Here is a 13,708-nt window from a genome sequence, read left to right on the forward strand (position 1 = left end):
AAACTGGGTTTGGAGAAATGGGCCAATCTGGTGGGCTTTCAAAACACCAGAACCCTGCAGAAATTCAGATTGGGTGTAAACAGATGTAACAAATTAGCAGAGCAAGGAGAGGCCATTCCAATTACAGTTGACCCTTAAACAGCACAGGTTTGAACTGCAGGGTCAACTTATAGGTGAACTTTTTGCAAAAAATACTGTCAATGTATTTTTGCTTACTTATGACTTTCTAACATTTTCTTTTCTGTAGCTTTCTTCATTGTAAGAATATAGAATATAATACATATATAAAGTATGTAAATTGTTTATCTTAGTGGTTAAATTTTAGAGGATTCAAAAGTTATATGCAGGTTTTCATATATGCCCAGGGTCAGAGTCCTTAAACCCCACGTTACTCAAGGGTCCACTGTCCATCAAAACCCAGTTTCCAAACAGCCATTCTGTGATATGTGTGGACCAGAAGAAGTGTCTGTGGGCTTGCCTACGGAGAGCTCACTTGATAAATGCTATTATAGTACTTGGAGTTCTGAGCAATTCAGTTGTAACCAAAAATCCATCTTTAGCATCCCAACAATCCATATCCCTCTCACCAAGTCATATTTTAACTTAAAAAAGTTATTTTTAAGTACTTTGTGATCCAGCCAGAAGACATGTAGCATGATGACAAAGGATGCTTAGCACTAAATGAGGAGCAGCCTGTGGAGCGGAGCTGGTGCCAGGGCAGTGAGTGTCTCATGGTGACAGTAACCACCGTGTCTGCTGTAGGGTCACCTGGCTTTACAGCCAGTGAACCACTAACTGTGATGCAGCTGACAGAAAAAGAAAGATGTGAATTTGATAAATTGATAGGATGTGCCTTAGCTATATCTCAGGACCTTAAATTCCCCAAGTCTTTGGGTGAGGTATTTTACAAGGCATTTAAATTCCCGTATGAGCAAATGAAAAGACAGTACCTGAAACATGTACACTTGCAAAAGAAAGAGAATAATTGTAGTGTTATTTTAAATTTTTCCAAGCTTGCTTTTAAATTTTTAAATATAATTTTAATATTTCAAGGTTCATATCTTTTCTACATAGGACATTTTTAATGGATTATTCATTTCACAGAGTTTTCTGGTTCTTGGGCTTTTCGAAAAAAGCTTGATTGTAAAGTTAAGCATTCTGTGTGTGTGTGTGTGTGTGGTACGTACGGGTCTTCCTAGCAGAATCTTCCACAAAAAGAGAAGAGATGTCTTCATCCACTCCTGCTTCGTTCTTTGCAATACAAGTGTATGCTCCGGTGTCTTCATAGCGCACGTTGCTTATATGAACCTCACTGCCATTTGCTGCAAACAGAAGGCAGATGCGACTCGTAAACTACCACTTCGGTTTTGGTACAGTGCTTTACGATTACACAGCCAAACAGTTCTCTTAGCTCGTCCTAATTGAACTATTTTTCCTCTGACCTCCATGTTTTGGAGGCATGCCAAAATATTCCAAAGTCATCCTAGTGTTTCATAAACTGTGCTGTCATTTTATTAGAGTCTAATACTCAATAACAAAGCCCACACTTTATATTTTATATTCATTTTTCTATCACCTATATGACATAGGGAGTATTTCACATTGAAAATTATAACTGCAGTTATATATTTATTTTTAATGTTTGGAATCTACTTTGCCTTAAGCTTTCACGAAAGTTTTACATAATAGCAATATGGTTAACTTACAGAAGCATACATACAAAGGTTTTCATAAAGAAATTAACTGAACTACACCATGGAAGCATAATATGATTGCCACTTATCAAATTTGTTATTAAGTCCATACTATATATCTGGAATTATTAGGTAAGAAGGACAGGAAGGTGATAACATATGATTTGTCTGCAAGATCTTGTTTTTTCCATAAATACACCTAGTATTTATGGAAAAAAATACTAGGTGTATTTTTTCCAATACACCTAGTATTGCAATATGGAAATTGATGTAGTTAATATGTAAACAAAGGGTTAAGGTAATGATAGCCCATCTTTTAAATCTCGTGAAATCATATTTTAAGCTAACCCCTGAATAATGAGTTGCATTACCCAGTGTGGAAGCCGAGGTGCAATTAACCATTTAATATATTGGCAATATATAAGATGCTTTCACATATACCATTTCCTAATTTATCTCAAATAAATATTTAATTTTTAAACGAAGGATCTGAGACTCAGAATGATTTTATGCAAGTCACCCAACTCAAAGGGAAAGGCTGGACTCCTGCGCTATCAGACTCTAAAGTTCAGTTTTTGTTCTGCTCATTAGTTTATGCTCTTTTCCCCTCTTCTCTTCTCCCTTTTTTCCCTTTCCTTTCCTTTCTCTTTTCTTTCTTTCTAATGTGTCTCCTTGTGTGTGTTTGCATGTGGACGTTCCATGTTACTCAGTCACAAAAACACCACGTGCAGTAGAAGAGAACGTGGCTATTTATGACAAGGGATAAAATAATCATTTGGCTTCTTGGAGAAATAAGGTGGAACACCATTGGGAAAAGATCCTGAATGCTCATCCTAGGGATTTGAATGGGGTAGAGAGAGGTAGAGAGCATTTGAGGAGACACCATTGTTATGGACAGCTGAACCCCTTTCTCAATTTATAAACATTTACTGCACACCTCCATTATCCCATTCTTTGTTGGGAATCACTTGTCCAAAACATAGCTTGGTAATGTTTTCCTTTTCTATTGTTCTTGTTTTTTCTGTGAAAGGCCAGATAGTAAATATTTTAGGCTTTGTGGGTGGTACAGTCTCTGTGTCAACTATTCACCCCTGTTAAAGAAGCTTGAAAGCAGCCATAGATAATATTTTTAAAAGTAAGCATGGCTTGTTCTGAAAGCAAAAGAAAAAGCAAAAAAAAATTGCTTTACGTACAAAAATAGGCAGCTTTCCAGATTTGGCCAGTGGATCTTACTTTGCAGCTCCCTGCTCTAAAAGATACAAAGTGAGTGATGCACTTAAGCCTATATCAGCTTCCTGTTTTATATCTCCAAAGAACAAGATTTTCTTTCAAGACCCACGCTTAACCTTAATTCCCTCGAGTTTTGGGGACATCAAGTCAATGTATTCCATCTTTAAGTTCTCTCTTCTCAATATTCTTATATGTTCTCCTAACCTATGTGCTCCATTCTCCTTCCCTACGAGATTCAGCATTTTTAAATACTTCCTACTTTATTGCCAGAACTACCAAATCCCTCATCCATTTATTATCCTGACCCATATGCCTTACTAATCTCCAGAACTAGGGCGAGCTGACATGCCTCTGCACCTGGTGTCGCGGTTTGTGAGTAAATTATGAGACTGTGGCATTAGCAAATTCACAAATTTGCATTTTCATAGCTTTCAGCTTGTGGAGTGTTCAATGCCTTTTGTATTCATTTCACTTCATCTTTAGTGGAGATTCTAATTCATCTAACTTTATCCAGTTAGATAGCTTTCATGTCCCCGCTCCACTTTTATTTCAAATCTTTACTCTTTGATGTTTCACCTTGTGAAACTAACTTCTCACTACTCCAAGTAAGTGACCTTGACCTTTAAATCACAAAGTGCATAGAAGTAATTAGAAAGGAACTCCACATCATTTCACAATATAAATGTGTATCAAATAATCATGCTATACCTTAAACTTACACAATGTTATACATTGATTATATTTCAATAAAAACCTTTCAAAAAAAGGAATGTAAACCCAAAGCATCCTGCTCCATCTACATCTTCACCTTTATTCACTTCTCAACATAAATTTTCTGTTGCTTTCCAAGGCAAATCTCCCCTCTTTTCCTGTTGATTTCTGTAACTCTTTGTTTACCTCCCCCTCTTCCATTCCCTACAGATCTTTATTTAGCAATATTCCCTCAGACTGATAAATTGTCCAAAGAGAAACAAGCATCTTCTTCAGTCCCAACCTTTTCCAACAGCAAATACTACCTCCTCTATCCTTCCTCCTTTCAAAGCATGTAAAGAGATTTTCATGGTTTTTACCTCCTTTTCATTTCTAAACTCATTGAAGACTGATTGCTACTAATACTGGGTTTTTTTGTCCTCTAATTGTCACAAGGACAATATATAGCCTAACCCATAACATATTTTAATGACCTTCCTTGACCTTTCTATGCATTGGACATTATTATTTTTCCATCTTTAATTTTTTTTTCTTATGTAGTATCACCTTGTTCTCCTGCATCTTTGCTCATTTTTAGTCTCTGGTGTTATTTATATCGATTTGCTTGTCAATAAAATATTTCTGCTTTCCCAGGATTATACTTCCTGTCTTTAACGTATTATCCCATCTACGGCCAGTTACTCAGTTAGTGCCCAGACTTGGACTTCAAATAAAAATGCTAAGTAAGCATCTAATGAATAAATGAATAATTAATAACGATAGTATTTAGTAATATGCCATTGCACATAGAGCCATGTGGAGTGGCTCTATGTGCACCTAGCTTTTTTTCTTAGGTTGTGCTCCTTATTCACTTTTTATTATTTGCCATATATTCTCAAAATTTTACCTTTTTTAACTTTGTTTTTAAAATGACAATAACTGTTTTATAAGGGTTCCCACTCTTTCAGTGTTGAGTCTGGAGGGTAACCATTTCCCTAAATTTGCTTCCTATATATATTCCTGGAAATAAAGATATATATTCTTATGGTTTACTACTATTAAATTCGCAAGAAATGACACAATCAAAAACTAACAAACTTCCTCCACTTTAATTCCTGTTAATCAGATCAATCTCCTCAGATTATAAAAAGCAAGATGAAATCAGTAGATGTAAACTTGTAAACTTGTTGGGGCTACTTATATAAATGGAGAGATTTCTAGGATTCAGGTTTTAAAGGTCAAAAACACTTTTACATGTGTCCTTTTTGACTTATAAAAATAAATAAGCAAATGTTTCAAGACTTATTTTAAAATACTGGTAAAACATATTTACTGTTAAAATGAAATAAAAGTTTATGCTTATAAAAAATTTTTAAATGAAAATATATTTATTTTGGAAAATATGAATTGAAGGAATTCAAAGGTATGGAATAAAGAATAGAAGGCCATGCCATGATGATCAAGTAAAGAGCTACTTTTGACAATAGAAATAAAATTTGTATGTTTTCTTACTAATGTAATCAACCTGTACGCAAATGCTTTTTCATTATTTAGGCTATTTGACATTGCAAAGATTGTTTTTGTTTTCACTTAATGTATATTTAAGACTATGATTGGTATAATATTAACGATCAATTATGTATACACACTAAAATATTAGAATATGTAAATATTTCATATATTAGAATACAATAATTTAATACCCTAAAGCAATGTAAATGTAAATCATTTAGTAACATTTTAATTTTTCTCCCTTCATTTACAAAATATACTCAAAACATTTCCTAAAGAATTTCTATATTATCGATACCCTTTATAACATATATTTAACCTACAATTTAAACATTTAAATAGTCACATCAGAACTGCATTCTATGAAGAGATCCAATTATTCTGTTCAGCATATCTGTTGTAATTCAGAGGATACATATTTAAAAGACGCATAATTTAATATTTTACTTCTCACCAAAATAATGATGCAATCATTATAATAAGACTATTATTTAAAACATTAAAAATATGAAAAGACTTTATTGCAAATATAAGGTCAGGTACAACCACATTTTTTTCATCTGAGATTTTGTTGACATTAAGATTCATTTTTTTTAAATCGAATGATGTAAAAAGAAATTCTGAGTATAAGATTTTACACCGTCAAGGAGAAAGCACCTTGCAGAGTGAGTTGTTTGGACAGCTTTGGTGTGAGGTCCACCCCATTCTTCAGCCAGCCCAGCTGTGGGGCTGGGACACCCTCTGCGTGGCACCTCAGACTCGCTGTGACCCCGGGCTCGCGAGCCTGACTCTCCGGGTGCACCCGGATCACTGGAGGGACTGACAGAGAAAGGAAAGAGAAAGTGAATTAAAATCAACATTTGATTCTCTAAAACAAAAAGTTGCAATAAGATAAAAATATAAATGATAAATTTTAATGATGGAGCATAGTTTTACAGATCTTAGTTTCCAAATTTTATCATCTACTAAAACGTACCAGAGATCTTTGGCTAAAGACTCTTCTGAGACTATTGTAGGGTAAAATATTAGCTGAGCCAAGGATATCTTGCTTCAATCATTCAAAAAGTCTTCAAAAAATGATAAAACTATATATTTCAAAAAGACATCATGCGTACATAGATTGAAAGAATGAACTTGTAAGATAATAAGAATTGGTGAGAACTATTATTGATAAGATGACAATACTCCAAAACTGATATCTAGATACAATGTAGTGCCCATCAAAATCCAATTGCATTTTTGCAGAATTGGAAGAGCCACCCCTCAGATTCATATGTACATAATTACAAGGGGCCTCAAAAAGCCAAAACAATATTGAAAAAAGAACAAAACTAGAGACCTCCTACTTCTCAACTTCCAAACATACTACAAGGCTTGAATAATCTTATAACATTTAACGAAATTGAATACATAAGAAACTTTATTTTAAAAAAACTAGAATTTTCTCCAAACTAAAGAAGCAATTGTATCAATCTTATATAACCTTTTCTAGAATATAGAAAGGGGAGGGGTTATGTTTCTTTGGAAGTGTTAACGTATCTGTACAAACCTTTTGATCTTTAAGACAGTACAAACTGTTGGATGTAAGATGGATAAGATGAGAAATTCTTCTCATTTTACATGTGGGCTGATTTAATGACACTTTGGCAATGTGATGGTTCATGACATACAAAATTAGTCCATAAAAGGTACTGCAGCAGCCTCCTAGCTCTTTGTTGGATCACTTGCTCTTGGAAAAGTCAGCTGCCATGTCATAAATATATGTACCCAGTCATATCGAGATACTCACGTATCAAGCAAGAGAGTAAAGTCCCATGCCAGCAGCCAGCAAGCAACAAATGGACAAGTGAGTGAGCCACCTTGGAAGCCTTCCCACCCCAATTAAGCTTTCAGATGATGGCAGCCCTAGCCAATATGTGAAATTCAACCTCAGAGAGAAACTCATACCAGAACCACATAGCTAAACTGTTCTCAATTTTTTTACCTGGGTTCTCTATTATCTCAAATCTCTATTTTGTTGTTATCTCGTAAGATAATAAATGTTTGTTTTAAGCCACTTACAGAATGGGTCTGGCCTCATGCAGTCATTATATCCCCATACCTAGCCGAGTGACTGAAGAACCTTAGAGCAAGGAGAGAAGTCCATTGCATGTGTGTTACAGGAGTATCATACCTGGCTCTTCTTCACACTCACACTTGAGTATTTGCTCTTTAAAATAACCTCGAACGCCTATGTGCCCTACATTTGCTTGAATAAGACTATGACTTAGTAAACAAGTAAAAACACTCTAGATTCAGTTGAAGAATATTCTGCAGGATCTATGTTCACAAAAGACAATAGAAAGAAGTCTTGATTGCCTGGACCATCATGCACTTTTCTTAAGGTATAAAGTTTGAACTACCTTATGTCTTTTATTTTTACTCACTAGAACACCAGTTAAAGATGCAAGGATGGGAACCAATCTGAGACTCTCTTTAGGGTCACAAATCCAGCCAATAGTTAATTTACCACTTTTCCTTTGAGTGACTAGCAGAGACATTCTCTACACAAATTTGATTGATTAATGAATAAGTGTTGGTTTTCCAGATTTACTGAAATAAAAGCAATGCAAACCAAGATCCTTGTTAAAGGCATCAGGTCAGAAGTACAGTGTGTCTACCACCCCACTGGCTTCTTAGTTCTCTTCGTTGGCTATATTCTAGAAATCTTAAATTAGATGAGTGTCAACTAGAACACAGAGACAAGGGGATAGAGGGAGATCCTCAGAAGGGTCCAATAATCTTTTGAGTCTGCAGCTGGGACTTTTCCTTGTATATTGCCTTTAATAGTTCGGGGGCATAAAAATAGTAAACTTCCAAAGTTCTGAAAGTCAAAACTCTTCTACACCCTTCCCCCTCTCCTAAACACAAACACACTAACATTCACAACAATGATCAGAGTAAAACTAATATCTTTTTCCCCCCTTGATGACTACTCTAATAATTTATTTTGAAATGTCAAAGGCATTTTCAAAAATAGTTCTTAATATTTTTGTACCTGTCTTCCTGGAAATATCAAGCATATGTTTAGGCTCATCTGAGATATCTAGCACAGAACAGTTTTTATAACAATTTACTATATAGGAAGTATAAATAAATAACTTTTAAAAGAGATATTTTTAATGTACTTCCAGCAAACCCACATTTATTGTAAGATCTGGAGAAGAGACTCTTTCAAATACTCAGACTTAATTTCTAATTTCTTAACAACCTGGGAGTTAGGAGATGAGCTTTTTAAAAAGAGATATTTAATAAAAGTGAGTATGTTTTGCTATATAACTTATAGCTGAAGGATCAATGCTTCTTGCAAAATTCTGTAGAATAGCAAAAAATTGAGACAACCTAAATATATTTGGAAATTAGTTTGAAGGAAGCACATCAATCAATTCAATGATAATAATGGATTTGACATCATTCATATTAGAAAACATAGATATTTTATTAGTCACACATACTATCACTGATACTCCCCAAAGGACAACTTTTCAAATAAAAGTTCAGTTTCCTCCAGCATTCCTAGCTGTTTCTACGTTATTGATGTACTTTCACATAAACTGAAAACAGTGGTTAATAATTTTTAATATATTTAACTTTTATACCCAAATAGAAAATATATGTTTTTAAAAATAAAAATAATGTCATATAATATGCTTCTTACTTAGTATATCAGTATCAAATGGTTACCTGAAAAATCTCTCAAACACATAGAATTGAAGAATAAGTGATTGGCATAACAACTATTTAATTTCAGTGACAGGCTACACATTTAAAAGTAGGTTATATTTCCCGGGATACATATTATGAAATATAAATGAGGATTGATGGCAGCCTGAATTAAAAAGTCAATAATCCCCCAGAGAACACTGCAAGACATTTGTTAAGTCATTTTTAGTTAGGAAGTGCACTCTATGAACTTGTCTTTCCTTCCGATTGGCAGTGCATGAAAAGAGAACCTCATGAAGAACACCAAAGGGTTTTCATATTGGATTTAGAATCCAATTTGTGTGCAGTATCATGAAAATCTTTAAACAAGGCTCCTACTATTGTAAGCAAAAGGCGATGTTTAAAAATAAGTGGTGCTGTACTCTGAAAATTTCCTAATGACATCTAATATCACCAAACTAACTCAGGAAGCATTTTAAAACTAGTTGGCTTTATTTGATAAAATACTATCAAGTAAGGTCAAGCAATATTAATATCAAATAATACATCATGTGTGTTTATGTGCAAACATTTAAATAGTTGGTTGATATTACACATAATTCCATTTTATTCTATAAAATATAACCAGGTAAGTTGCTGTCAGTTAAGATAAAGGAAATATAAGATGTAAGTATATGCATTTTATTCATGAATAAAATTTCAGAAAAGTATAAAATCTGACTTATTTTGAGTTTTAAGATAAATATTTACAAATATTTATTGAGCAACTTCTGCATGCAGCACATTGTGCTCAGTGACTTTCTCTCTTCCACTTGCTCTCTTTTGTGTATCAAACTGTCGTGTGACTGCTCAGTTCAGGTTTTGAAATTGGCCAAATGGAAAATTGGAAAAAATGTATTCTTGGCCTAAATTGTTCTTGTATGCTATTGATTATAAAATAAATTACCTCATAGAAATATATACTTAGAATCTAATATAATTCTTGAATTAGGCTTTAAGCAGTAATGTAAAAGGTATATCTGAGATATTTGAAAAGTTATCATTAAAAATGTAAAGACTAAAATGTCATTAGTGCATTTATAGTATTTTGGAAAGGCATTAATAATTCACTTCAAATAGATGTCACTTCCCAAGGAAGCTGAATTTGTTTCCTATCACCTGGTTAAAGTTCACAATATGACAATGTGACAAAATAAGCTAATATAACACAATCACATTTAATGTATTTAATAGTTTGTAGATCATAAACTCTATATAATTAGATGCTGTACATGGAGGACTCGTTGATCTCAGAATACATACAAAAGGCTCATGCCTTTAACTAGTTACAGAACTTTGAAATGAAAATGGGGTTCTGATCTGATAGTAATAATATTAAGTTGAGAAACCAAAAAGGTAGATAAGCTAAAGAAAATAAAATATAATTAGTATAGTTATACTTTCTTAGATCTTTCTTTCTCCAAACTTAGGGTTTTGTACAGAATCAGGGGTAAACATTTCTCAATTCAAAAACCAGGAAGTATTTAATAATAATAACAACAACAGCTATGGAACTGGGTGAAGGTAGTAGATATATTTCTTGAAGGTTCATAATAATTTTATTGTACTATAATAAATCAGTGCTTTTTCTCAGTATTTAGAGAGGTCTAATATAAGGCTTTTAATAGAATAATCCTTCTAATCAAATATTATAAAGGATCTAAAGGTGAAAAAAAGGTCTCTATAACACCAAAACCTGTTTTGTTTTGTTTTTTCCCATCCTTCAACTTTCGCCCTGTGATCTTCAGGAATTCCTGCACTATTACCAGACAATATGAAAATAGCATAATCTGAGCCCTGGCTGGTGTAGCTCAGTGGATTGAGCTCGGGCCTGCGAACCACACGATCGAGGTTCGATTCCCAGTCAGGGCACATGTCTAGGTTGCAGGCCAGTTCCCAGCAGGGGACCCAAGAGAGGCAACCATACATTGATATTTCTCTCCTCTCCTTCTCTCCCTCTCTAAAAGATAAATAAATAAAATATTTTTTAAAAAGAAAATAGCATAATTTGGGTTCTTTAAAAGCTAGATTTGATTTTTTCAAAAAAATTAATTGTTGTTCAAGTACAGTTTTTTGCCTTTTACTTACCCTCCCAGCCTACACCCCCAGCCATCCCGTCTCCCTCCCATTTCCACTCACCCTTGTTTTTGTCCATGTCCCTTTATACTAGTTCCTGTAAACCCTTCTCCGTTTCCCCTGAAATTCCCTCCCCTCTCTACTCTCCCCTCTGGTCACTGTCAGCCTGTTTTCTATTTCAGTGTCTTTGGTTATATTTTGCTTGTTTGTTTGATTTATTGATTAGGTTCCTGTTAAAGGTGAGATCATAAGGTATTTGAGAGTCAGGAGGTGGTGATCCCTGACCCAACACGACTTCACTCTAACTGAAAACAAAAATGAATTTAAGGTCAGTCATCAGGTCACAGGTGTATGTAAACAACTAAACCCTGAGGGCTTTTTTTTTCCTTTTCTTGATGCCATTGTCTTGTACTCTTTTGAAGGATTCTGTCACTGTTCTTCCACAAATTATCCTCACAGCTGCAACTGTGAGAAAAGGTTCTGAGAAAGCTTTAGGGTAAGAATATAAATGTGTCTGAAGTAGTACTGACTCACAGCAGCATCTGGGTTGTTCTGTTTGTATTATGATTCCTTTGTCATTTCAACAACTTTCCTATGAAAAATTACAGACTGGGTTTAATAAATATTTTAAATGTTACTGAGATTGCCCAATGCCTTTTGTCTCTGACATTATTAAAGCCATCAATTTCTCTTTAACTTTGTCCCAAAGCAGTCTTTTTTATATTCATGACTTTCACACTGCCTCTTGTCAATATTACAGAACTCTCTGATCACATTACACAGCCTTCATAAAAATGGAGAGTATGCAACAAATGTTGGAGGCAAAATATAAATTAACACGAACATCCTTATGGTCCTAAACTTTTGTGATGGTTTTATTTGGTCTTTCTGTTTAGCTTATGACTTTGTAAAAACTCACCACTTTTTAAGCTTTTTTGAAAGGGACAGCAGTTCATCCTAGTTTAATTAACCTAGCTAGATCTGGTCTGTAGATTCTCATTTCTGGCTCTTTTAATCCTCAATTATAAAGTCTCAAAAGTTGTAATTTTCAAAAATGCTCTCTGAATCAAAAAAGACAATATAACAGGGCATTAAGGCAATAATACAAAGGATGTTTCTCGAAATCTCTGGGGAGAAAATAAGAATTAATGAAATGAATCAATATGTTAAAAAGCACCCGCATTATAAATAAACAAAATTTAGCAAATTGCAATACACTATTATTTATTTAATTTATTTTCTATATAAGTGTTGACTAACAACTTTATAATCAACATATTTCCATCATTTTGTTTTAGGTATTTCTCACCAATTTCACATAGCTAATTTTTTACCCAACTTTTCAATTTAACACAGAAATTAAACCCATATCAATTGTGATAAATATATTTGTTTTAATAGTTCCACATTATTTTATACTTTTCATGTATTCTACATTGCTGCTATTTCCTCTTTTTCACCTTTTCTTACTTTACATTGTATATTTCTTCCCCTTCCATTCTGCTGCTGTGAAATTCTTACTTAATTGTTACAGGGAAACTTTGTTTCCAAATTATAGCCAAGAACTGAAAACAGCTACTCCCAACTCAAGATACCATCTCCATCCAAAATAGAGTTTTACAATTTCTTTGCTTACTCACTGCTTTTTTGCTCTAGAATCTGGGCCTTTAGCACTAGGCTACAGTGTCTCCCTTTACTCACTGCCTTTTTGCTTCACACATTCAATCCTAAACCTGAAGAAAAGTAGGATGAGTAAATATCTGACTCAGTCACATGGGGAAGTTGGGAGTCCCCCTGTTTTCCTGGCCACCCTCGGCATTAAAACTCAGAAATTCGTACATTTTCTAAAGAAGCAAACACGTGACTGTGAGGACAGGTGGTACAGTCTGGATCCACACAGACCTGTGTCGTCCCTCCCACCACCTGCTATTTCCACTTCTCCTCCATCAGTGTTACTGTATCACCCTCTGCCATAAAACAATGTTTTGATTTGCATCTCACACCTTACACAAAACTTAACTCAAAAGGGATGTAAACTTAAATACAGAATGTAAAACAGAAAACTTTTGGGAAAACACACAAGAAATGTGTTTCATCATCTAAGGCTCAGCAAAGAATTATTAGAATTGATCCCAACAGCACTATTCATAAAAGGAATAATTGATAAGTGTACTGCACTGAAATTAAAAACTTTTGCTCTGGAAAAGACCCTGCAAAAAAAAGATTAAAAGACAAGCTACAGAGTGGAAGAAAATATTTATAAACCATACATGAAACAAAAATAGTAACTAAGATATCTAAAGAAATATCAAAACTCAGCAATAACATCAAGTAATATAATTTGAAAATTGGCAAAAGATATGAGAAGGCATTGTACTAAAGATGATATAGAGATGGCAAATATTCACCTGAAAATATGTCTGGTATCATCAACCATTAAATAAATGCAAATTAATCTGATAAAACATCACTACACAACTATCAGAAGAGCTAAAATGAAAATAGTGATAATGCCAAATGCTAGCAAGAATGAAAAGAAATTGAATCACTCATTTATTATTAGTGATAATGTATAATAGTACAGGCACTCTGTCAGTTTTTTAAGAAAAGTAAACAACCAACTACAGTTGGTTTAAGAAAACCAACAACCAACTACCAAACTTAGCAACCAATTGCTAAGTATGACTTAGCAATTAAATTCCCAAGCATAGCCCAGAGAAATGAAAATTTAAGTTCACATAAAAATTGAAGTTCACACCTCTACA

General features: G+C 33.9%; 1 protein-coding gene across 4 annotated transcripts in view; it reads right to left on the minus strand.

The window, feature by feature from the left end:
* FSTL5 (follistatin like 5) overlaps positions 1–13,708 on the minus strand; it is a 558,399-nt gene that overhangs the window by 96,100 nt on the left and 448,591 nt on the right. For all 4 annotated transcript variants that reach the window (XM_037058318.1, XM_037058317.1, XM_037058316.1 and 1 more), the window contains exons 9-10: positions 5,784–5,945; positions 1,188–1,322 (exon numbers count right to left, since the gene is read on the minus strand). In XM_037058318.1, the coding sequence (XP_036914213.1) occupies positions 1,188–1,322; positions 5,784–5,945 (297 nt within the window). The remainder of the gene's footprint in view (positions 1–1,187; positions 1,323–5,783; positions 5,946–13,708) is intronic.

The sequence above is a fragment of the Sturnira hondurensis genome, unplaced genomic scaffold, assembly GCF_014824575.4.
Source record: "Sturnira hondurensis isolate 20B ecotype Veracruz unplaced genomic scaffold, ASM1482457v3 Scaffold0010128, whole genome shotgun sequence".
Taxonomy (NCBI): Eukaryota; Metazoa; Chordata; class Mammalia; order Chiroptera; family Phyllostomidae; genus Sturnira; species Sturnira hondurensis.